The sequence below is a fragment of the Aedes aegypti genome, chromosome 2 (genome assembly GCF_002204515.2).
Source record: "Aedes aegypti strain LVP_AGWG chromosome 2, AaegL5.0 Primary Assembly, whole genome shotgun sequence".
Classification (NCBI taxonomy): Eukaryota; Metazoa; Arthropoda; class Insecta; order Diptera; family Culicidae; genus Aedes; species Aedes aegypti.
In genome coordinates, this window is record NC_035108.1 from 314,854,243 (window position 1) to 314,880,783 (window position 26,541).

The 26,541-nt window shown below is 38.2% G+C and overlaps 2 protein-coding genes across 4 annotated transcripts in view; one reads left to right on the plus strand and one right to left on the minus strand.

Annotated features, from left to right (window-relative positions):
• The window catches only part of LOC5573491 (maltase 2), a 28,309-nt gene extending 7,494 nt beyond the window's left edge, over nucleotides 1-20,815 (plus strand). For 2 of the 3 annotated variants that reach the window (XM_021845727.1, XM_001660856.2), the window contains exons 2-7: nucleotides 7,799-8,506; nucleotides 8,995-9,282; nucleotides 9,375-10,111; nucleotides 10,177-10,317; nucleotides 19,408-19,470; nucleotides 20,353-20,815. In XM_021845727.1, coding sequence (XP_021701419.1) covers nucleotides 7,970-8,506; nucleotides 8,995-9,282; nucleotides 9,375-10,111; nucleotides 10,177-10,317; nucleotides 19,408-19,470; nucleotides 20,353-20,599 — 2,013 coding nt within the window. In that variant the 5' untranslated portion in view covers nucleotides 7,799-7,969 and the 3' untranslated portion in view covers nucleotides 20,600-20,815. The remainder of the gene's footprint in view (nucleotides 1-7,798; nucleotides 8,507-8,994; nucleotides 9,283-9,374; nucleotides 10,112-10,176; nucleotides 10,318-19,407; nucleotides 19,471-20,352) is intronic. The other variant, XM_021845729.1, reaches the window with a different exon arrangement.
• The window catches only part of LOC5573499 (calcium/calmodulin-dependent 3',5'-cyclic nucleotide phosphodiesterase 1), a 437,832-nt gene that overhangs the window by 221,519 nt on the left and 189,772 nt on the right, over nucleotides 1-26,541 (minus strand).

The window sequence follows — 26,541 nt, forward strand, 5'->3', positions numbered from 1 at the left end:
CCACAAACAAACCAATTGGATAAAACTTTTCTCGAGTTCGGTGAAGAAACAACAAGCTAAGGAATCAAACGGTCTTGAAACCGATAAGTTAAGTTATTTACCGATAATTAAGTTATCGATGTTTAGGAGCCGTCAAAATAATCATTTTTTTTATTTCTTTATTAGTAACATTTCAAACATTACATTCATTTCTTATATCTGGGTATTCTGTGTTATTATACAACACTATCATCCTAATTTAGTAACACAAATCTAAGATTTTATTAACATTTTGTTAACAACATAATATTACATTTCATTCGCCGTAGCAGTTCAGATTTTTTACAGGTGAGTTGATTTCAGCTGCTTATAAGAGAAAAAAAACACGTTTTCAATTTACTTAACTTAACTTAACCTAAACATATAACGCATAAATCGTGGCAATAGAAGATTGTAACGATATTTGCCTGAAATTATTGATTATTTTATTTGACATTTGTTCCAATGTATCAACATTGGATATTCTATGTAACTCATTGGTACTATACCAAGGAGGAAGCTTCAGAATCATTTTCAAATTATTTTTTTCGAATTCTCTGCAGAGCTTTCTTTCTGGTATTACAACAGCTAGTCCATATTGGTACAGCATAAAACATGGCTGGCCTGAAAATTTGTTTGAATATCAAAAGCTTGTTCTTGAGACAAAGTTTTGATTTTCTATTTAAAATGGGGATAGAGACATTTCACATATTTGTTACATTTGGCTTGAATGCCCTCAATGTGATTTTTGAAAATAAAATTCTTATCTAGCATGAGCCCTAGATACTTAACTTCATCTGACTAATTTATTGGAATCCCTCTTATCGTGACAACATGTCTACTTGAAGGTTTCAAATAAAGAGCTTTTGGTTTATGTGGGAATATTATTAGTTGAGTTTTGGAAGCATTAGGAGAAATCTTCCATTTTTGAAAGCATGAAGAAAAAATATCCAAACTTTTATGCAATCGACTACAGATGACACGCAGACTTCGTCCTTTGGCGAAGAGGCCTATGTCACCCGCAAACAAGGATTTTTGACATCCCTGAGGTAACTCAGGTAAGTCAGATGTGAAAATATTGTATATTATTGGTCCCAAAATGCTGCCTTGGGGAACATTAGCTTTTACAGGAAGTCTTTCAGATTTGGAGTTCTGATAATTAATGATTTGACAGATAACTTTGAATTATTCTAACAATGTATGTTGGAAAATTAAAGTTTTTTAATTTTACAATCAAACCTTCATGCCAAACACTGTCGAATGCTTTTTCTATATCTAAAAGAGCAAGACCAGTAGAATAGCCTTCAGATTTTTTGGAACGGATCAAATTTGTTACACGTAAAAGTTGATAAGTGGACGAATGTCCATGGCGGAATCCGAACTGTTCATTGGCAAAAATTGAATTTTCGTTGATGTGGGCCATCATTCTGTTCAAAATAACCTTATTAAAAAGTTCACTGATGGAGGAAAGCAAGCTGATTGGAAGATAGCAAGAAACTTCTGCAGGATTTTTGTCTGGTTTTAAAATTGGAACGACCTTAGCATTTTTCCATTTGTCAGGAATATATTCTAATTGAAAAAAATTGTTAAATATATCAACTAAGAATGATAAGCTCTTTCTGGAAGTTTCTTGATAAGGATGTAGAAAATTCCATCATCGCCAGAAGATTTCATATTTTTGATTTTTTTAATAATAGATCTCACTTCTTCCAAATCAGTCTCCCAGGAATTTTCGAAAACGTTCTCTTGATTGAGAATATTTTCGAAGTCCTGAGTAACTTGATTTTCAATTGGACTAGTAAGTCCTTAATTTAAATTGTGCGCGCTTTCAGACTGCATAGCAAGTTTTTGAGCTTTTTCGCAATTGGTTAGTAATAATTTGTTTTCCTCTTTCAATGCCGGTATTGGCTTCTGAAGTTTTTTTTTTCAAAATTTTAGATAATTTCCAAAAGGCCTTAGAGCCAGGGTCCAATTCAGAAATCTTATTTTCAAAATTTGTTTTTCTTTATTGTGCAAAACTTTTCTCAATTTATTTCTGCAAATCCTGCCATATAATTTTCATAGCAGGATTGCGAGTTTGTTGAAATCACCTTTTCCTCGCGTTTTTAAGGTGGATCAAGAGTTTAAGATCATCGTCTATAATCACGGATTCAAATTTTACTTCCATTTTGGAATTGCAATGCTCCTGACTTCAACAATGAAATTTGTTAAAGTTTCAAGAGCATTGTCAATATCAATTTTTGTTTGCAAAGAAATGTTAACATCAAGATTAGAGTCAATATATGTTTCATATATATTCCAGTCGGCTCGAAAATAATTGAAAGTGGAGCTGATAGGATTGAGAATCGCTTCATGGGATATTTGAAATGTAACAGGGACATGATCATAATCAAAACCAGCATGAGTAATCAGTTGGCTACAAAGATGACTACAGTCGGTTAAGACCAAATCAATCGTATATGGGTTTCTAGAAGAAGAAAATCATGTAGGGCTATCAGGGTATTGAATTGAGAAATATCCTGAAGAGCACTCATCAAATAAAATTCTGCCGTTGGAATTACTTTGAGAATTATTCCATGACCGATGTTTGGCATTAAAGTCACCAATGAAAAAATTTTTTGACTTATTGCGAGTCAATTTTCGCAAGTTAGTTTGGAGCAAACTAACTTGCTGTCCAGAGCATTGAAAAGGCAAATAGGCAGCTATGAAAGTATGTTTACCAAACTGAGTTTCAACTGAAACACCAAAGATTTTAGTTTCAAATGACGAAAACAGTTGATCTTTTATACGCCTATAAATGATGATTTCAACTACCCCACATGCCCCATCAAGTCGATCATTACGATAAACAAAAAAGTTAGGATCTCTTTTGAGTTTGGATCCATGTTTTAAATATGTTTCAGTTATAAATGCTATATGTATGTTATTAACTGTTACAACATTGAACAGCTCGTCCTCTTTATTATTTAAAGAACGAGCATTTCAATTTAAAATATATAGATTATTATTTGGATCCATTAGAAAAACGTAATCCAATAACAATTTGATTAGAAAATTTTACACCAACTTGGACTGCTTCAGTCATAGTGGTGGCTTTGAACAATGCATCAATCATTTGATTCAATTGTTCAGTTAGAAAAATATAATCAGAGGGAGACATATCACTTGAAGTGGGTACATTTGATGGTGTTCCGTTAGAATTTTCGGTAAACGAAGAGGCGGAGTAGAAATTTCCTGTGGCGGCAGGGTTTTTTTTTCATTTGATTTGAAACAAGTAGAACGGGTACTCATAGTATGCAAAGGGGAGGAGTTCAAATTACCAGCTACGATAACGGAAAAGTATTTTCCTTGGGTAGATCCATTCGAAATTGAAATATTCGAAAGGCTTCTCGAAGTAGTATCATTGGTTTGTGAATGAGCATGATTATAATCCACCTAATGGGTATGATTCTTATTGAAACGAACGTTAGCTAAAAAATGAGCATTATTCGATGCTTTACCAGGGGAATTCCGGAAACGACCATTATCGTAACGGACATTACTGTTCATCTGCTTGGCACGAGCCTCGACAACTCGTCTACGTGAAGAACAAGCCCACAAGTTTGACTTATGATTACCACCGCAATTTGCGCATATGAAATTATCGGTATCTTCCTTCACAGGACAGAAGTCCTTAGCGTGAGAAAAACCTCCGCAAATCATGCATCATGCATCCATGCGGCAATTTTTTTTGGCATCGACAGCAATGGAAACCGACAGTGGGATTCTGCAAATTTCATCCAGATTTCTGGAAATGCTCCCATGTCACACGGACATCGAACATAAGTTTAGCTTTTTCTTAAGCTTTAATATTATTCAGAACTTTTTTGTTAAAGTGAATTAAATAATATTCTTGAGAAAGCCCTTTCCCAACAATGCCAGATTGGGTTCTCTTTTTCATAATGATTACTTGGACTGGGGAAAATCCAAGTAAATCATTTATTCCATTTTTGATCTCTTCAGGTGACTTACAGTCACTTGACAGGCCTTTCAAGGCGACTTTGAACAAACGTTCAGTTTTGTCGTCATAAGTGAAAAAATCGCTTCTTCTCTTCAAGATGTTTGAAAAGAAGTGCGCGATCTTTAAGAGTTTCCGGCAAAACGCAACAGTCTCCTTTCCTTGCGATTTGGAAGGACACCTTGATTCCCTTAATGAAGTTCAAAATCCCCTGCCTAATTCCACCAAATTGGGAACAACTGACCACGATAGGCGGCACCTGGGAGGAAGGCACCGATATTACACACGAAATATGACACAAAGTTATTTTGAATTGCAAGAAAACTCCAGCTTGCCAACGACAATCAAGGCAGACTTGATGAAAATCGCTAAATTTCTTTTGTTGTGTTCCTTCGATCGTTCTGGACAAACATGGAAAAAGGGCCATAGTTTTCTGTGCATTTAATTTTCGTTTTTATTGGAAAAAGTAAAATAATGCGTATTTGAACACTTTAATATTCAATCAGGATAAAAGGTGCTATTGTGACATTACTTTTGAATAAGCATGAATAGCTTTTCAATCGATTTTTTGTCACATTTGAAAAATGCAAAAAATAGTTTTAATCAATTACGCGCTTTTATCATGTTTGTCCATTGTTTTAGATCTGGGCTCACAGTGACAGTTCGTGACAGCAGAATCTCGGCTCACCTTGACGTACATAAATTTCGTATTGGTTTCTCCCTCCCAGGGCGGCACTATTTGCTTCCTCACTTGAATCAAAGAGCCTGGGTCAGAGACTGCTTCGGTTGGTGTTCGGAAAATTTGTCTAGAGCATCGAACTGATTGCTCATTTCGATGTAATTACCAACATTATCTTTTTCACCCTTGCAAGAAAGTTCGCATTCCGGAGAAACGTCCTTTCTTCCATTCTTGCCACGTCAACGGGTCCAACGAATAATCGAAGGCACGGTTCCAAACAAGGAAATTTAAAGGGATCAATAGTAGAAAAAATAGTACTGAAAAGTACTGTTTTAGTAGCACTGAAAAGTACCGTTTTCAATTTTAGCACTGAAAAGTACTGTTTTATTGCTTTAGGTATTTGAAAAAAAAACTTACAAGAGCAGAGAGAATTCGTGTACGCACAGCACGAAGGTACGATACGCACTAAGATCCATGGTTATTGGTTCATGAGATCATTCGTTTTATAAGCGTTATGTGTGAAACTACATAGATTTTTGCGAATCTATGACAAAAGGTCGAAAGACAAAAGGTCGAAAGGACAAAAGGTCGAAAGACAAAAGGTCGAAAGGACAAAAGGTCGAAGAACAAAATAAGGGGGACAAAAGGTCGAATATCTTTTTTCAAAGAAGGAAAAATTTCCCACCATGCAAATCATTTTCGACCTTTTGTCCTTTCGACCTTTTGTCTTTTGACCTTTTGTCCATAAACCGATTTTTGCTATGTGGATTTACACATATTTTTGATTCACAATGACAAGGTTTATTAAGTATCATTTAAATTAATTCGATGTGTGAGATGGATTCTTATATTAAGGTGTCGACACACTTATAGAAAATTATAACCATTTTTGCAATGTAGGAGATTTGATCGAGAATGTTCTGAATAAATTTCAAGTGTAATCCTTAGCGGATTACCTACTCACAAATTCATTGAATGAATGAAGATATCCTATATCCTTGTAATCCTTTGACTAATTCCAGAAAAAATCTGGTAACATTCTTGAAGAAATCCTTGCTCTTATTTGTCGATGAATCCCTATAACAACGTTCGGAGTAATTACTGGAGGCATTGTTGAATCGTTTCTAAGATACATTATTGGGGGAATTAGTACAAAAACATATGAAAAAAATGAAATAGGGTTTTTTTTAGCTCACAGAAGAATTCATGCAGGATTTTTTTTGAAGAAATCCCAGGATTGTCGTGTAAACACGATTGTTTTCGGAAGAGATTACAAAGAGAATCTTTTAGTACTTTTTGAGAAAATATTTTGAAGAATTCCCACTTATTTCCAGAAAAAAATTTAAAATATTCGAAATGGAATGGAAAAAAAAATTCAAATAAATTCCTTAAATAATGCTAGAGGAATCTTTGAAATATTTGTGAAATTATACATGAAAAAATCTTGCTACAATTCTTTGAATATATGATAGAGCGCCTGCTTTGATAGTGTTCTCGAGGAACTCCTGGAGGAATTCCAATTGATTATTATCGATCCGTGGAGTGTTTACTGAAGGGCTCTTTATTAGCATTCTTAGAGTAATTGCTGATCTAAAAGACATTCTGAAGTAATATCTTAAGGAATTCTTACAGAATACTCTGAAAGAGTTCAAGAAGAAATCCATGTAGGTATTTTAGGATGAATCCCTGAAAAATATCTGGAAGGTTGCAAGATAGAGTTGATAGATAAATTCCTGAAGACCCCAGAGTAATACAAACAGGAATTATTCAATAAATTCTTCAATGAATTACTGTAAGAAATGGATTACCCTATAGAAATTGCTTAAGCAACATTGACTTATTTTGCAATGTTTTTTTTTTTCAAATAACAGTATCAAATTTTAAGAGCCAAAATATTTATCGGTGTAAAAATATTAAATCGGCGGCGTAGTGTTGATTGGCGTATGACGCGCCGCCGATACCTTATTCGGCGTCGGCATGACGTAAAATGAATCGGCGGCGGCGGCATGGCGTGGCGGCGCACAGTTCTACTGCAGCATACTTACTTGATACTTAATGGGCTACAATTCGCTACAATGAATCTGTGCCCAATGGAGAAGACTCATTCTCCACTGGGCTCGGTCCTGGGCCAATCGCTTCCAGTCGCCCTGAACGTTAAGTGCCCTTAAGGCTCAAGAATCCATCATTCAATCATCAGCAATCATCAGAAGTTAAAAACCAGTTTTTTGTTCAAATTTCAATCAATCCTTATGAAAATCTATCATCGTATTTCAGATAGCAAGTGCAATGCAAGGATAGATTTTCTTGCGCAATGCTTCAATTTTGAGCGAAAAACTGATTTTGAAAATTTGTAAAACGATGATGGTTATTTTCCTCTTAAGTCCTCCTCATCCGCAAAAAGCCATTGTGTGCGCGGCCTACCACGAAGTCGGTGGCCTCGTCTGGGTTCTCTGTTGAGTATTATCTTTGCTTGTCGTTCTTCCGGCATACGGGCAACGTGACCAGCCCAACACAGCCTGCCGTGTTTTATGCGGTTGACAATATCCACCTCTTTATACACTTGGTATAACTCGTGATTCATGCGACGCCGCCAGATGCCGTTTTCTAGTTTACCGCCGAGTATTGTTCGCAGCACTTAACGTTCAAACACCCCGAAAGCTCTCCGGTCGAATTCCTTCAATGTCCATGATTAATGGCCATAAAGGACAACCGGAAGGATCATCTACTGCGGCATATAAACTCGAATTAGTGTAATATCTTGAAAATTATATAGGACAGCATTATCATTTCCAAAAATAGACCTAATATATTTTTACATTCATTTAAAATTGAAGCTTTCATCGAGCTAAAAAGTAATGAAACTGTCTTCTACTCTACAACATTTATTAAAAATTATCATGAATTTGCTTTGCTTCATACCGATTACATTTGAAGTGCACGGCCGGATCAAAATTGATTGGGATCATTGTTATTGCGTTATCCTAACGTTCGTTTACTTTTCTCATAATGTATTTCTTTAATATTGTGTAGAGATTTTCGCAATAGAATAAAACCGATCCACAAAGCGTCAGATAATTTGTCACGTTCGTCTGCTCTATTCACAGATCTCCATTCCGAGTGCACTGAACCATTTCGTTCCGAAACGAAAGACACCGCCTTCTCTTGCACCTGTGTGCTCTGGCACAAGCCCCGAAGCATTTTTGGATCTATTCAAATCAGAGACGCCGCGTGCAGCCAGAATCAGCAGCTCCACCGTAATCAATTGAAACGACAGAATGAATAATCACCTGTTGCTGCACCGGCAGCAGCCGGGATTATATCGAATAATCCTGCTGTTAGCAATATCAGCAACGGTTCACTGCACCACCGGAGGCAGCGATACCCGGGACTGGTGGCAGAATACGGTATTCTATCAGATCTACCCACGGTCGTTCATGGACAGTGACGGTGATGGGGTGGGGGACCTTCGGGGCATAACTTCAAAGCTGCAGCACTTGGCTGATGCGGGAATCGGTGCTACCTGGCTGTCACCCATTTTCCGTTCACCGATGGTTGACTTTGGGTACGACATTGCAGACTATACGGCCATCCAGCCAGAGTACGGAACGATGGAAGACTTTGACGGAATGATGCTGGAAGCGAATCGATTGGGGATTAGGATAGTGTTGGATTTTGTGCCGAACCACAGCAGTGATCAGTGCGAGTGGTTCCAGCGAAGCGTTGCACGAGAGGTCGGATATGATGACTTTTTTGTGTGGCACGATGGGCTCGTAAATCCGGACGGGGGCGATCCGTTGCCACCCAATAATTGGGTACGTTTTTCTTTCATCGTGGATGGGTTGGATAATGGAGCGAATTCTATTCCTTTACTATGACAAAGAATTACAGTCACAGACAAAATAAAGTGCCCACTTGCTCTTAATCATGCAAATTGACGAAAATCATGTGTCAAAACTGGAAATTTTTCCCTCAACATAATAATACTTATATATAAATATGCATTTTCATACGAACACTTTCTGGAATAATCCCTAAAGTGGCTGTATGGAATTCCTTATCTATTTCATACCAAATTCTATGACGAATTCTTGAATTTGCATTAGGATAACTTAAAAAATATTACGAAATATTGATTAAATTTTTGAATGATTTCTGGTTAAGTTTATCACAAAAAATGAGTTAAATATAAGGTAAAAACATTTGGACGGTAGCATTTCCCATTCCGACACCCGATTTGCGTGATTCGGAGCAAGTGGGAACTTTATTTTGGCGGTGACTGCATCCAGATTTTCAATTTCAGCAATCGGTTTTCTACGGTTCAGCTTGGACGTTCCACCCCCAGCGCGGTCAGTTCTACCTGCATCAGTTTACGAAGGAGCAACCGGATTTGAATTTCCGAAACCCGGCGGTCGTTCAACAGATGGACGATGTTATGCGGTTTTGGTTGGGGAAAGGCGTAGCCGGGTTTCGAATCGATGCGGTGAACCATCTGTTCGAGGTTGAGGACTTTCTGGATGAACCACTGACTGGCACCGATTTGGATCCATTATCTTACGGGTACACGCACCACTATTATACGAAGGACTTGGTAAGATGAGTTGCGTGGGTCAAAGTATTTTTTTGTGATCTGTTGTTGGCTATGTAGTATCACGTTTACAATTTCCGAACTTCTAATTCCAGCCAGAAGCCTATGAAATGGTATATCATTGGCGTTCGCTTCTGGACCAATGGACCCAGGAACACGGTGGGCCGATGCGCATTATGATGACCGAGGCATACGCCAACATATCATTCACAATGAAATACTACCGCTCGGCGGATGGCATCCGGGCCGGATCGCACATGCCGTTCAATTTTCTGCTCATTACCGATTTGAACCAAGCTTCCAGTGCTCCAGATTTCGTGTTCACTATCAACAAATGGTTGACCTATATGCCCCGCGACCAGAATGCAAACTGGGTTGTTGGGAACCATGATCAACACCGGGTCGGGTCTCGCTTTGGAAAGGAACGAATTGACTTAATTAGCGTGCTGTTGATGACGCTTCCAGGAATAGCAGTTACCTACTACGGAGAAGAGATAGGTATGGTTGACTATAAGGATATTCCATGGGAAGATACAAAAGATCCTACGGCGAGGAATACAAACAACCAGGTCTACATGGACTTCTCTCGTGACCCAGAAAGAACACCCTTCCAGTGGGACGACAGCACAAACGCCGGGTTTTCTACGGCAGTCAAAACCTGGCTTCCAATAAATCCAAACTACTTACAGCTGAATTTGAAAAATCAAAAGCAAGCGGAAAAAAGCCACTACAAGACATACCAGCAATTAGTCAAGCTTAGACAGCATGAAACGCTCCAGAGAGGCACAATTCAACTCATTCCATACAACGAGGAGGTGGTCACGTTTGTAAGGTATTTTTTAATCAACTAATTGCCCTTTTTAAATCCAATCAAACGTACATTTCATCGCATTACAGAGAACTACCGGACCGCGACAGCTTCTCCATAGTGTTGAACTTGAGCCCACGGGAGCAACCTGTTGATTTATCAATTTTCGCTCATCTGTCCGAACAGTTGACGGTGGTGGTGGCATCCTCTAGTTCTAGCTTCACGACAGGGTGAGTAGCGTGTTGTTCGCTCGATGGTCCGATGCCATCGGGAAATTTCTCTAATTCAGGTCTTCACCTGTCCAATAAAACTGTCGGGAATTGTTTAGGAGTGGCGAGATGGAATAAATGTTGTTTGTCTGATATAGCTTGTTCTGGCGTTAGCTAATGTTTGAATGATTTAGGAGATTTAATGTCGTTCTTCGTGGAATACGTAAGGTAACCCAAGATGGTCAGTGACATTTTTGAAGTCATTTTTGATGACATAAGCATTTGTCAGATGTGATTTCTATAATTTTTAAAATTTCTTATTGTAAAAAAATAATTAGGCAATCAAGCTGTTTTCTATATGTGATACATTTAATTTAGTTACGTGTAAATCTACACGGAGTAAGATGGGTCCCTCTAGTTTTTAGCGTGTTTCCAAAGCATTGCCAAATGTTTTATTTCTAGAGAAAGTCTCTTTGATAACACATATAATTGGAACGGTTTGGGAACTAAAATTAATATTTCGATTTCTATGATTATCCCATAGAACAATGTTTTTTTTATGATATATGACGACCACAATCAAAAGCTTACATTATCACTATTTGGAATAGTTCGTGTAGATGTAAAAAAAACATCAATTTGATCAAAATTTACCAGCATACATGGGTTCATTCCTTAGGTGACCCATTAGAATCATGCAAATTTTTAATATGCTATGTCTCAACGATGTTAATGTATAAAAAAATAAAAATAAGATTGTGCTACTTTTCCCTAAATGTCCCGAATGCCAGTTCCCTGAATGACCCGTTTCCCCGAAACGTCTTTTTTTGACAGAGCGCTGAACTAGGACGAATAATAAGCAATCAAAAAAAGGAGATCGGAACCCACATTTTTAATTTTATTTTTCCACTATTTGTTTTTAAAACGTTATTAAAATGTTGTTACATCATCCTTATGGAATCATATGGCATCGAGACTTGGGAACGGTTCACTTCGAATCACTTTTCCGTAGGGTTGTAGAACTCTGCTATGAATCTATGTCTTCGTAATGTTAATTGTGGCAAACGTTATACATACTTTTATACGCCTCAATGTCTTTAATGATTTTTTGGAAGTTTTATATACATTATTCGTACGAGTGGACCGTGTTAAATCAATAATCGCATAAGTGACCTTTATTCACGAACTGGACGTTTCCCTAAAACTTAGTAAGAATACGAAAATTAAAATGTATTACTGCATTCCTACAAAGACGTGTTTATTAAACAAAATTGCTAGATATTGCAAAACGACATGAGCTTTTTTTTAAATGTTTATTTAAAAATCAGTTTAACTTTTAGACTTCAGCGTAAAATTTGACCAAACTCGGTAAGTTTAGAATTGCTCCTTTGATTTATGTTTCTGATAAAGTAAAGCATTTCATAATGAATGATTAATTGCAGTCAGAAGTTCAAATGTAAAAAACTACATCTCATAATCCATAAATGTGGTTCGTTATTTAGTAGAATACACATACAACCTTCCTATAATTTCTACATACTTGAAATCTGTTTTAATTGAGCTTGATATATGTTTTACAACTACCTTATGGAATCAACGGTAATTTACAGGACCCTGCTATGAAACCTCAAGAGCCCTACAGGAATCTTCATGTGCTTGTAAGGAATCTACATGAAAACGCTATGGCTCTGAAGCATCTTGCTAGGAATCCGTAGGATCTCCCTAGAATTATCTAGATCTCGCAAAGGATTTTGCTAGAAATTAACATCTTGGGATTCCACTACGATATTGCTGATAATTCTAAAGACTCTGTTGAACGTTTTCAAAAGTTTGCTTTTCTAAGGCTACCACTAGCAGTTCTCATATTCTTCAAGAAACCCTTTAAAAATCCCCAAGATTTTACTGGAAATACCTTAAATACCACTAAAAATCCACATTATCATGCTAGGAATTTACAGGACGCCTCAAAAATCTTAAGAGCTTATTAGGAATCACCAGATTTTGGACATAATCTCCAAAAACTAATTATACATTTTCAAGATCCTGCTAGAAACACTCAGTGTTCGCTGGTAATCTGCAACAATCCGCTAAAATTTCTGAGAAGTCCCCTAAGAACCATGAATCCCCTAAGAACCTCCAAGGTACAGTTGGAAAACTCATAGACTCAGCTCGTAAGGAAAAATTTTTATTATGTTGAGACTCGTATCCTTGTTTTTACTCAAGGATACGGGTCTCAACATAATTGAAATTTTTCCTTACGAGCTTAGTCTATGATTTTTAAAATGTAGTAAAAAAGCACTCTTTTCATGGATTACATGTTGACACTTATAATAGAACATGCCAAAAATGGAGCATGCCAAAAACGGAATCCCACTGTATAACATTTTCTTGTGTAATTGTTAATAGTATCGGTAAGTAAATAAGTTAATACAGCTGCGGTGAACTTTTTTCTCCATGTGAATATATTACTAACTTGAAAAAAAACAACAAACTTGTGGTTTATTGCATTTTAAGTTTTTTGGTTTACTTTAAATTTATGATGAAATTTCAATTTAGTGCTTTTAAATCTTCTATAAACTTAGATGATATTGTTGTTATGAATTTGAAACCAATTCGTTAAGCGTTAGGCTCTATGAAAACTTCTTTAAAGTAAGCCGTTAAAACTGTTCTACACATAAACCTAATTTGAAATAATCGATTTGTTGAGGAAAATCAAGGGAATAAAAATTTATTAAGTTTATTATTATTTAAAATAGCTTCTGTTCCCGTGCCAAAAAACAGCCCAAACTGTTTGTCTATTGAGCTTGAAGAAAAATTCCTGCCTAACAGCCAGATTCGTCACACATCTAAATTTAGTTTTGGGATGCGTTCCAACTAAATTCCAATAGATGTCTTCAGATAATATTGAATATCAACTCATACTTTCTTGGAAAACAGTCAAATAAAAATGAAGGAAGGGATCTCACAATGAATTGCATATAGGTAGCATCCAGATATTACGTAATGCTCTAGGGATGGAGGGAGTGTAGGCTCCAGCGTTACGGCTCATTCAAAAATTTGAAATTTTGCATGCAAAAAGCGTTACGAGGTGAGGGAGGGGTTCAAAATTTTCCAATTTTAGCGTTACGTAATAAATGGACGTTGCATAGTAGTTAATAACTGCTCAATACTCAACTGCATCGCAACTAAAAATAGGATTCTCACCAAATCTTGAACAGGATTTTTCACAGGATTACATAGAATTGCAGACAGGATTCTCAAGTAATCCGGGATACAAAAAATATCTTGGAAAGGGTTTTCACATGATCTTCGATGTCATTGTGACAGAAATAATTCTGAGCATGATTCTTTGAAAATTGTGGTTGACATTCCTGCACAGAATGTTCAAAAATTAAACTTAAACTCTATGAAATCGTGATACAATTCTAACATAATGAACCCTGATCATATGGACCGACGCACGAGTTCACTATATGACGGTTGAACGGTGCCGTGGTATTTAAGTGACCATTGCAACGAGTAAATTCGGTACCGCTCAAACGCCATATTAGTGAACTTGTGCATCTCGTGGTCCATACAGATCAGGGTTCACTCAGAAATTAAAAATAATCATCAAATCACTCAAGTTCATGCATCAATGGCTATTTTTTTTATCTGCCTCTTTTCCATTTCTTATGTGAATATTTACGCTAACTGTCAATTTGACTGGGTTCAAGCTTAGCGATGCTACAACCCAAAGGAATTGATAGTTAGCATGACAATTCCCAACAAAATACTTCACCAATTTTTTAATGGATTCTAATTTTTAGATAATTCTTAAGCTTTATCATTTGGGTGACGAATTCTTATTAAGATAGCCATAGAATATCAAAAACGTTTTTGTTTTTTTTATTTGTTTAAGATAAACTTTTTCAATAAAATCAAAAACAGAAACAAGCTTTGTCTTTTTCTAGAGTCACACAGGGCGCCTTGAGGCAATGCTACGGCTCTGTTCGCAATTGAACTTGAACTTTTTTTTTTATTTTCAACTGGAACATATTTCGCGCCGAGGAACATAATGAATATATGATATGCCTATGAATCTCCGGAATTTCTGTCCTATTTGATATGCCAATCAATACTGAAATTATTTTCTTTGCTATTCCGTTGCATATCAACCTATTTTTCATCAAAGAATAAACAGGCCGTTATTACTTCTACTTACTTACTTACTTACTTATTTGGCTTTACATCAATTATCTTGATAAAGCCTCGCCAACAATATTTCGCCAATTCCCTCGGTTCATGGCCGCTTCTCTCCATCCTCGACTGTGACCCACGCTCTCCAGGTCCTGGTGTACCTGGTCAATCCACCTAGCTCGCTGCGCCCCACGCCTTCTTGTTCCGACCGGATTCGTGGCGAACACCATCTTTACAGGGTTGTTGTCCGGCATTCTTGCAACATGCCCTGCCCAGCGTATCCTTCCAGCTTTAGCTACCTTCACGATACTGGGTTCGCCGTAGAGTTGAGCGAGCTCGTGGTTCATCCTTCGCCGCCACACGCCGTTCTCCTGCACGCCGCCGAAGATCGTCCTTAGCACTCGGCGTTCGAAAACCCCAAGAGCTTGCAAGTCCTCCTCGAGCATAGTCCACGCCTCATGCCCATAGAGGACTACCGGTCTTATGAGCGTTTTGTACATCGTGCATTTGGTGCGGGGGTGAATCTTTCTTGACCGCAGTTTCTTCTGGAGCCCATAGTAGGCACGACTTCCGCTGATGATGCGCCTTCGTATTTCCCGACTAACATTGTTGTCAGCCGTCAGCAAGGATCCAAGGTAGACGAACTCGTCCACCACCTCGAAGGTATCCCCGTCTATCGTAACACTGCTTCCTAGGCGGGCCCTGTCGCGCTCAGTTCCGCCAACCAGCATGTACTTTGTTTTCGACGCATTCACCATTAGCCCGACTCTTGTTGCTTCGCGTTTCAGGCGGGTGAACAAATCTGCCACCGTTTCAAATTTTCTCCCAATAATATCCATGTCGTCCGCGAAGCAAACAAATTGTCCGGATCTCGTAAAAATCGTGCCTCGACTGTTAAGTCCGGCTCTCCGCATGACACCTTCAAGCGCAATATTGAACAACAGGCACGAAAGTCCGTCGCCCTGTCGTAGTCCCCGCCGAGACTCGAAAGAACTGGAGTGTTCGCCCGAGATCTTCACGCAGTTTTGCACACCGTCCATCGTTGCTCTGATCAATCTTGTGAGCTTCCCGGGAAAGCTGTTCTCGTCCATGATTTTCCATAGCTCTATGCGGTCGATACTATCGTATGCCGCCTTGAAATCGATGAACAAATGGTGCCACTATGGCTTATCAGGTGGCCAATAATCAAAAAAGTGATGTGCCCCAAATTTCAATTCTTGTTCGCCATTTCATTGTAAACATGTCTGCTAAGAAATCCCCAAAATATTAGGGCATGATTTGCATTGCACACTCAGATATGAGATGCCAAAGTTGAGCCTATGAAGAAAAACTTGTTTTTATTAACAAAAACTATGGTTTACTCAAATAAAATATAACTTTTTTTCTATAATACTTACGTAAAATGTTTTTACACCATTTGAAAGCTTACAAAAAAAGCTTCCCAGAAACAATAAAAAAATAACAAAAAGCTTCAAAATAGTGGCTTTTATGATGTTTTTTTATAAAGCAGTTAAAAAAATCGAATAAGCTTATAGTTAACACATCGAGTACTTTTTTGTCCCAAGTTGTCCCAGGCTTAAATTCAGTTCCAAGGGTTCTTTGAGATGTAAACTAAAGGATCGTGAAGAGTTTAGCTGCACAAATTTGCACTTTTTTAATTTAAGGCTTTTTGAATTTTTTCAATATTTTTAACCATTTTCTATTGAAAACAGCTAAAAACTAATTCAGAAAATAACTTAATGACGCTAAATCATTCAAATCATCATTTCTATGTATGTTTTAACATTTATAATGATTTGCACAACGTTAATCGCATAAATGGCATATATGCATTATAAGTAACAAAGTTTAATATTTCGCTATAGGCCCTATTCAAAAGTTAGTCTCGAAAACTTGTGTTTGAAAATAAAACATCAAATTTGTATCATAAAACTCATAAATACGACATGAAATGGAAAAAAATATTTTTGGCCGCCAGTCTGTATGGAAACCGCCCATAGTGCGGTGCGTAGGGACCTGGTACTCACGGCATTTCTGGAGGATTTGCCGCACGGAAAAGATCTGGTCCGTTGTCGAGCGGCCGTCGATGAAACCTGCTTGATAACTTCCCACGAACTCGTTTGCTATAGGTGATAGACGACGGTAGAGAATCTGGGATAGCACTTTATAGGCGGCGTTTAGGATGGTGATTGCACGATAATTTTCACACTCCAGTTTGTCGCCCTTTTTGTAGATAGGGCATATAACGCCTTGCTTCCACTCCTCCGGTAGCTGTTCCGTTTCCCAGATTCTGACTATCAGCCGATGCAGACAAGCGGCCAACCTGTCCGGGCCCATCTTGATGAGTTCGGCTCCGATACCATCCTTGCCAGCGGCTTTGTTGTTCTTGAGCTGTTGAATGGCATCCTTAACTTCCCCCATCGTGGGAGCTGGTTGATTTCCGCTGTCCGCTGTGCTGACGTAGCCATCGCCTTCGCTGTCCTGACCTTCTGTGCCTGTGTTCTCTGCGCCATTCAGGTGTTCATCGTAGTGCTGCTTCCACCTTTCGATCACCTCGCGTCCGTCCGTCAAGATGCTCCCATCCTTATCCCGGCACATCTCAGCTCGCGGCACGAAGCCTTTGCGGGATGTGTTGAGCTTCTGATAGAACTTCCGCGTTTCTTGAGAACGGTACAGCAACTCCATCTCTTGGCATTCCACCTCTTCCAGGCGGCGCTTTTTGTCCCGGAATAGGCGGGTTTGCTGTTTCCGCTTCTGTCTGTATCGTTCCACGTTTTGCCGCGTACCATGCTGCAGCATTGCAGCCCGCGCTGCATTCTTCTCCTCTAAAACCTCCTGGCACTCCTCGTCGAACCAATCGTTTCTTGAGCTCCGTTCCACATATCCGACAACGCTTTCGGCAGCGTCGTTAATGGCTGCTTTGACTGTCCTCCAGCAGTCCTCAAGAGGGGCCCTATCGAGCTCGCCCTCATCCGGCAACGCTGCCTCAAGATGCTGCGCGTACGCATTGGCGACATCCGGTTGTTTCAGCCGCTCGAGATTGTACCGGGGCGGGCGTCGGTACCGTACATTGTTGATGACGGATAGTTTTGGGCGCAGTTTCACCATCACCAGGTAGTGGTCGGAGTCAATGTTGGCGCCACGATAGGTTCTGACGTCGGTTATGTCGGAGAAGTGCCGTCCATCGATCAAAACGTGGTCGATTTGCGATTCTGTCTGCTGAGGTGATCTCCAGGTGTACCGATACGGGAGGCTGTGCTGGAAATAGGTGCTACGAATGGCCATGTTCTTGGAGGCGGCAAAATCTATCAGTCGTAGGCCGTTCTCGTTCGTCAGCCGGTGGGCGCTGAACTTTCCAATCGTCGGTCTGAACTCCTCCTCCTGGCCAACCTGAGCGTTCAAATCTCCTATGATGATCTTGACGTCGTGGCTTGGGCAGCGGTCGTACTCGCGTTCGAGCTGCGCGTAAAATGCGTCCTTGTCATCATCAGTGCTTCCGGAGTGTGGGCTATGCACGTTGATTATGCTGAAGTTAAAGAATCGGCCTTTGATTCTTAACTTGCACATTCGTTCATTGATCGGCCACCACCCGATCACGCGCCTTTGCATATCACCCATCACTATGAAAGCTGTTCCCAGCTCACGTGTGTTGCCGCAGCTCTGGTAGATGGTATGATTACCTCTAAACGTTCGCACCAATGCTCCTGTCCAGCACACCTCCTGCAGCGCTACGATGTCGAAACCGCGGGTCTTCAGTACATCGGAGAGTATGCGAGTACTTCCAATGAAGTTGAGAGATTTGCAGTTCCACGTACCGAGTTTCCAATCGCTAGTCCATTTTCGTCGCTGTGGTCTTTGCCGATTGTTCCGGTCCGTATTCTCTCGTTGACGTTCCTGTGCTGATGTGTTTTTACGGTTGGCTTGCAGGGCCTGACACCAACCCCCTAGATTTCCGGAGGACCATTCCCCCTAAATGTTCGGAGGGCCATAGTGCGCAGTTTAGCTTAGAGTCCTTCTCTGGCACTCGGACGATGATCAGCCGCCCCTGACATGGGAACAGACGCTGTTGTGAGCCGCTCCTAACGTGGAGTACAGACGCTCCAGGTTTGCAAAAGCAAACCCCCCCTTCCCTGTCAGCATACGACCAAAGTTCCCACCGGGGGTTGGTTACCCGATCTTCCCCAAGGTTACTCGTACCCCGGCCAGTACCACGAGGAGGTAGGGATTATTACTTCTCTCCTTAGCAAAAACAGTACCGAAAAGTGGAACTTTTCAGTTCTGTTTCATACCAGTGCTGAAAAGTAGTACTTTTCAGTTCTGTTTTGGGAGTTGACAATAGGATAAGGAACATAGAATAAACTACAGTCTGGGGAATTGTTTTTATGATTCAAGATGATGACAAATATATAAATAAATAATAAAATAATTGTCTTCCATTCTGAAAGATCTACACAAACAGTGAATTTTGAAAGCATTGTTTACTCTTTAAAATCAACAAACATGCTGAAGGTACCATAAGATTTTTGTTTTCAACATTATAAAAAATGTAAATGATAAAGTTTTGTCTGGTTCTACCGTTATTACTTAAAAAAACGAAAAGATGTATAAAACTTGAAAATATATGAAGCTACGTCTAAAGTACTGTGAGCAATTGAATTCATATTATTAACATATAATTGATGTTAACAGTTCAATAAAATTCTGAGCATGAATTCAATACAAAAGGGTGGTCTGGAGGCGGAAAACGGTATTTTTAGTGGTAGATGTCTTGTATACATATTTTCATATATAAAACTGATAAAAATGCTATTCAACCACCGCTCAGTAGAACTGTATCTATGAATTAATGATCAACAGTAAAAATGGTTTTATGTGGCGTTTTTTTGGAAACCTGACAATTGAAATGTTTTTTTTTCTTCAACCTATTTACAGGGATTTAGTTCGACGCGACGAGCTGTTGATCGGGCCCTATGATGCACTGGTATTACAGGAAGAGTAAGTTTTGAAATATGTACAGTTAAAATAGCTTTTCTAAACTAGGTACTCAAGTTATGAATTTCTGTATCATAATCAAGAGAGGATTACAATAATTGATTGTTATATTTAAATCATCTGGAGAAATCTTTCCAAAGAATCAATATTTATTTGCTGATATTCTTCAATATTGTTAAGGGAGTATGAATACACGTCATATAAAATGTCGAAACGTTTACTCACGTATTGTACTTAAAATAAGCATCAGGCAAGTAATAGTGTGGTACTGTTATAATAATAACACATGCTTGCTCGATAACACTTACCTGAAAAGAAAGAAAGAGAGTTTAGAAAATTAGTAATTTTTCATTTATGAATGAGCCTAACAACTATTTTATAATGATGTAATGGTAGCCGTAACTGTTATCTTTGTAAAATAAATCTATCTTTGCTGCAACAGTTAAAGCTTTCCCAAAAAATATCAATATAAAAGTAATGTTTAGGATGACACACAAATTATATCACGCTAAATTTCAACTTATTCTGATCCCTCCCCCTCCCTTTGGCACGCTTTTTTGTATGGGTGCTCTGAAAATTGTGTATAGCTTGTCACTCTTGATCTGACCCCCTCTCCTCTTTGGAACGTGACATGATTTGTGCATGACCCCTTTCCTGTAAGATATAAAACATGTTGTCACCTATTTGATACAAAATATCGATACCGTAAACTACCATTTCAGTCATAATAATTTCTCTCTTCTGCTCCTCGAAGCATTCACCGCAACAGCAATCGCACTTCTTTCGACAACCAAAACCACCCACTAACCCCCTCCAGAACACAAGGAAGTGATTTTTCATGTCATTTTTCTGCATCTGTTTTTCCCATTTCCATGTCGCAAACAGCAGTAGCAGCAGCCGCACCCGACAACGATTGATCCTCCGGAACCCGCTTCCGGTTACGTTGGCAAGTGCGGCAAAGGACATCGCCGTAATTGCGTCAGTATTAATTGCACTGGGCTCCTGTTTGTACCAGTTTTATCGTCGTGGCGGTATTGGTGTTGCCGTTTGGAGCCGACAGGCACTCCTCGGTTGGTGTTACAACAGCGGTTGCGACGACGAATACAATGGCAGCGAGAAAAAAAAAATGTAACCCGAGAGCTCCCGGCATAGTTGTAGATTATCTTGAATTGTGTGGTTCAATGGAAAAAAATATCTAAGTTTAATGAGTTCACCGGAAAGGGGCGGATTGTTGCATAATAATGATGTATGAAGCTTATTGTAAGCCTAGTGCATTGGGGAGTTGAATTTTAACATAAATGCGAAGTAAAACTATATTTCTAGCAATAAAGGTTAATAGCGTCCATTACATAAGTCTTTTATATTATTATCATATTAATCTCAATCAACAAACTGCATCCTATTATCATTCAAAGAGGGGAGTTGGATGCGATTTCGAATGGATTTTGATTAAAACTAGGTTTGCGTTGGATTTTGATATGGATTGAATTTGGATTGGATTTGGTTAAATTGGTCAGTGCTGAATAAATTACTTTGAAATTATGTGGAAACCTTCGCAAAATCCATAACTTGCTGAGAAAATTCTTTCGATTGATTCATTGGAATTATGGGTTGCATCTACATTTGCAATGCTTCGAATATAGTAATAGAGGATGGTCTAGTGCATCTTTTGCATAATTGAGCTTGAAATGTATCATATGGCTCTTGTACAATATTCATAATTATTGCCATCAGCGATAATTATAGCAAGCTTATCACAGCAGCGTCATTGATATTGGGTATGATTCAGATTGTCAGGCAATAGGACCTATTGAAGCTTGTTTCAATTAGCAATCATCACTTTCGTAAACATTACTCATATTTTGATCGATTCTTTATTTAGAAAACAAAATACATCTGTTCCAATCATGGTCCATCCATGACTCTTGGCAAGTGGTTGAATCTACATTGAAAGAATACTCGTGCTCGTCCAGATAACGTCCCAAATAATCGGTACTCTGAAACCTATCAGATGTGGTGCATTGTGCTCTGCGCGCGCTAATGATAAGATTAGCGCGAGCTTGATTGCCCAAAATAATGGTTGTTTTCTTGTGAGATTTTGAAATCTTTTTCTACCGAAGTGAATGGACAGCCTCACGTACTTTCCGTTACTCAGCTATTGATTATGAAATAACATTTTAGCAATTATGGTCGTATTCTGATATAAACGGGATTCCAGATTATCAGCAGTACAAATTGACTTGCATCATGTCAGTTTAACTTTCCCAATGCATTAGGAAAATATCGCCTGGAACTATCAGGCAGATAGCATAGGCGTAAAATTAGTCATAAACAACCCCCAATGTACTACCTGGTACCCCCGTTGGTTTGACCACATTTAATCTGAACACTTTTTAATTTGTACCCCGTTAATTTGCACATCGTTCAGATTAAAAATGGTTCAAACGTCATTTAGCTCATGGAACGGAGTAAAGTGGAATGGAACGCTGTGGAACGGAACGCAGAATCAAAACAAAACAATGAAAGAGGTGACACGTTTCTAGGGTGACTAGATGTTCGCATGAGGTATCGTTCAAATTAACGGGGTGTACGGTACACAGAAAAAAATCCGTTCTCGTATCCGTGAACAGCAGACGTGAACTCGTCAACAACAAAAATACACCGTGAACTAGATCATGTTTATGTGATCATTTGTGGTAGTTCATGGTGTATTTTTGACAGTTCACGTTTTTCAGAATTCTTTTTTGAGCGTGTAGGAGGGTTAAAATACTTCAAAATTTTAATATAAATGCTGGACGATACTGGATAACTTGGATTTTGATTATTTGTGCAGTAACAACAGAGTAATGTGATTCAGTTGTCAATTTTCAGGGTGGCCAGTGAAAATTCAATTTCAAATTCCCGGTTTTCTCCCGGTTTTTTCCCGATATTTCAAAAATATTCCCGGTTTAATGATATGCTAAGAAACATTATTGCGAATTTTTTTACTATTTCAAACGACTTTTAAGTACGAGTTTTTTGTTTAAACCAAAGCATTCCTATTAGGGGTAGACGGAAATCAGATATTTTGCTGCGCATTCAAATTTGCTGGGCTTATACTGATTCTGCTAAATTTCAATTTGATCTATGAAACGATATTTTACGACGGTCAGTTTAGGTAATCGTAAAATTTGTTATGAACAAGTTCAGTGCTAAAAAAAGGTTGATTCTTGTTTATATTATGGGATCGAGTCAATCTTTGAATGAATCATAGTTTAAATTATAAACGGTCACAGGTTTGGTAGACATAAAAATGAATATATCAATTGTTCAACATTTCGTTCCATGGTCATCAGCATAAATTTTTTTTTATATTTCATCCCCACAAATCTAGAACATTTTCTCAGGGCAATTATTTCTGATAGAAAATAAAGAAAATGTTCTTGGCTTTATTGATTAACTTGGGATTCGAATTCAAAAACTTCAGTAAAAATCCACTAAAGTATATATCAGTGATTCCCAAAGTGGGCGAATCCACCCCACTGGGGCTATTTTCAGGCTCAATTGGGCGAAAATTTGTAAAACAGAATTTGGGGGGCGAAAAATCTAGAAAGGGGGATAAAAAGCTAATTACTCATAACCTTTGGAGAACACATATCTGATGGTTAATCAATTCCAAACTTAACTATTTCCAGGACTATTTTACCTTAAACCGTTATAACTCTAATCATGATCATTTTCAAATTATGATAGACAACACTTAATGATTGTGTGATGCATTCAGGTTTTTTAATATCATGAGTTTTTAAAACGGACAAAAAAATTTAATGTGCCCATGGTTCGGTTGCACTCTTTTTCATTAGTTATTATGGTACAAATCATTTTAGAAACAAATTTTGAAAAATTTAGCAAACAAAAATCGGGTTCCAACGATTTTAAAGACGTAATTTCTTCATATGTATTTTTAAAAAGTGTTTTAAAAATACATTTGATGAATTTTCAGAGATGCGTCAGATTTGAACTTTCAGAACATCCAGGGGACGGACCTGGTGTAGTGGTTATAACACACGCCTCTCACGCCGAGGACCTGGGATCGAATCCCATCCCCGAGATAGTCACTAAAAATTTCAGTGACGTCTTCCTTCGAAAGGGAAGTAAAGCCGTTGGTCCCGAGATGAACTAGCCCAGGGTTAAAAATCTCGTTAATAAAGATAGAAAAAAAACTTCCGAAAAAAATCGAGTTTTCTTGTTGAAAAACATTCTGGATTTTCATATATGTTTCAGGGTATTTGGATTGGATAAAAATGCGTTCCCAGAAACATCAAACATTTATTATTTACAATTTCTGAAAATTATTGCAGTAATTTTAGAAACGGCAGATGATGGAATGACTGATTCAGTAGCCTGTAATGCACGCAAGATATTGTTAAAATCGATATTATAAATTACAGTCCAATCTGGCGTACAGCGCTTAATTAAAATATGTGAATCACATATTAGGGGGCCTCAAGGGGGCGAAAGTTGAAAAAGTTTGGGAAGCACTGGTATAGATTGGGGGCCCAGATAGTCGTAGCGGTAAACGCGCAGCTATTCAGCAAGACCAAGCTGAGGGTTGTGGGTTCGAATCCCACCAGTCGAGGATCTTTTCGGGTTGGAAATTTTCTCGACTTCCCAGGGCATAGAGTATCTTCGTACCTGCCACACGATATACGCATGCAAAAATGGTCATTGGCATAGTAAGCTCTCAGTTAATAACTGTGGAAGTGCTCATAAGATCACTAAGCTGAGAAGCAGGCTTTGTCCCAGTGGGGACGTAACGCCAGAAAGAAGAAGATGAAGATGGTATAGATCGTGCTGGTTAAAACATTACTTGATATGCAAAATTTTCCCGGTACTTATTGAAATTCCCGTATATTTCCCGGTTTTCTCCCGGTGATTCGAAATTCCCGGCTTATTCCCGGTTTTCCCTATTTCCCGGTGCGCTGGTCACCCTGAATTTTGTAAAACTATTTTGTAACACATAGGGGAGACTGGATATACTTGATTCACAGGAAGACTTGATCCCTCCCTATTTTCTCGGAATCTAAAACAGTTTTATACCACGTAATGTTATGCAATACTTCCTCTATGCGATAGACAATGTCAAAACAGAAATCCTTCAAACGGTATAAAGAATAATAGAGTTTCCAATTTTTCTGGGATCGACTCCGCAGGAAACGATAAATCAAATTGTCATTTCCCGGGAAATTCTCAAAAACATGAAAATAAAGCAAATTCGATGTTTTTTTTATTATTCGCATTTTTTCCCTCTTCTTGGCATTACGTCCTCACTGTTAAATATCCTGCTCCTCATCTTAGCACTTCCACAGTTATGAACCGAGAGCTTTATTTGCCAAAGTTGCCATTTTCGCATTTCGTATATAGTGTGGCCGGTACGATGATACTTCATGCCCAGAGAAGTCAATGAAGATCAAGGAGATCTTTTGAATGACTAATTCGAATCCTAATAATTTTGGGTATATTATACTAAAAGATTTAATGAAATTAATGCAAACGCAAAATATATTGTTTACGTTTCTGTTCAAAACTATTTGGTTTGAAGATTTAGGCTGGGAAACTTAATCCATCAACTAGTAAACAGATATAATATTTGTGGCTATGGCCGTAGCCAGGATTTCCCCCTTTAGGTGATAGGTTGCCGCGAGCGACCTTAAAAGTATATTCTCGAATTTTACGCAAAAACGATCATTATTCACAACCTTGCATGAAACTTTGATCTATGAAATACATCATCTTCCTTTTTCATTCGCTATAAGCAAAGTGGAGTTCAAAACATGTCTGGTTTATTTTTTTTCTGTGTTACATTAACGGCTTAGAAAACCCCAGATTGCAAAAAGCTCATAAATTTGATTGGTGGAGATCTTAATGATCTCAAATTTTACCCTGGCCAGTTATTGATACGGAATATTACAAGTTAAAACAGTCGCTTTCAAGATTCCTAAGACAAACCTCACAAACTCCAAATATAACTCCCGAAATTCTACAGGCATCTCTAAAATAGTTTTTCTGAGTATTCCTCTAAGGCATTCGTCAGAAATTTCTCCAGACAAAGTCTCTGGATCTCTGGAAAGATTTCTCAGAGACTTAGATTTAGTTTACAGTCAACTCTCCATAACTCAATATTTAAGGGACCATAGAGTTACAGAACACAAAACCAGTGCAACTGCGATCCAAGGAACCATCAGAACATTTTTCTCAGTATATTATTTGGGTCTCTGCCATACATGGTTCAAAATTCTATCAAAGATTCGTCCATCGATTTTATTGGACGATTTTTTTTATAGTGTTTGAATCTGTTTTAAAGTGTAAGGATCTGTCCAAAAAATCTCTAAAAAACCGGAAAAAATATTTATAATATCTATATAAATAAAAATGGAGTGGTGTTTGTATGTCACGAAATGGCTTCCGACCGGGTCAACCGGTTTGAATGATTATTTTTCCGTTTTGTTCGTCAAGTGTTCCGACGTGTTTGTATGTATAAAAATCCCAGCATATTCACCGGGAAAGTCGGAAAAACGAGCGTGAACGGAACTGTCATTTTGTATGGGACGATCCAAAACGTTTTTCAACAGCCTACTTGATGGCAAGACGAAGTTTGCAGGGACCACTAGTATAGAATAAGAATAAAATGCATTTAAGAATTTATCCTAAAAATATTTAAGAAAAACTGACACAATTATTTTAAGCAGAATTTTATTCAGAGATTTGTACATAATTTTGCACAAGAATCTCAACAATCCAGGAATATCTTTTAAAAATACTTCGGAAATTGTTTCAGCAAATTTTATAAAAATTTATGCCAACATTTTTTTCCACATAAAAATATCCTTTGCAGAAATCCATTTAATATATGAAGTAATATCTTGAGAAATTTAAGTTGGATTCTGCAGGTTGATTTTTGGTAGTATTCTTAGACAACCAATTTTTGCACCAAGTTACAATATTTTGCCGAACTGATATTTTCAGCACATCAAATTGCTGAGTTTCAGTAGAAACCAGCTTATATTACAGCGTTCTACTCTGAAGTCAGAAGCA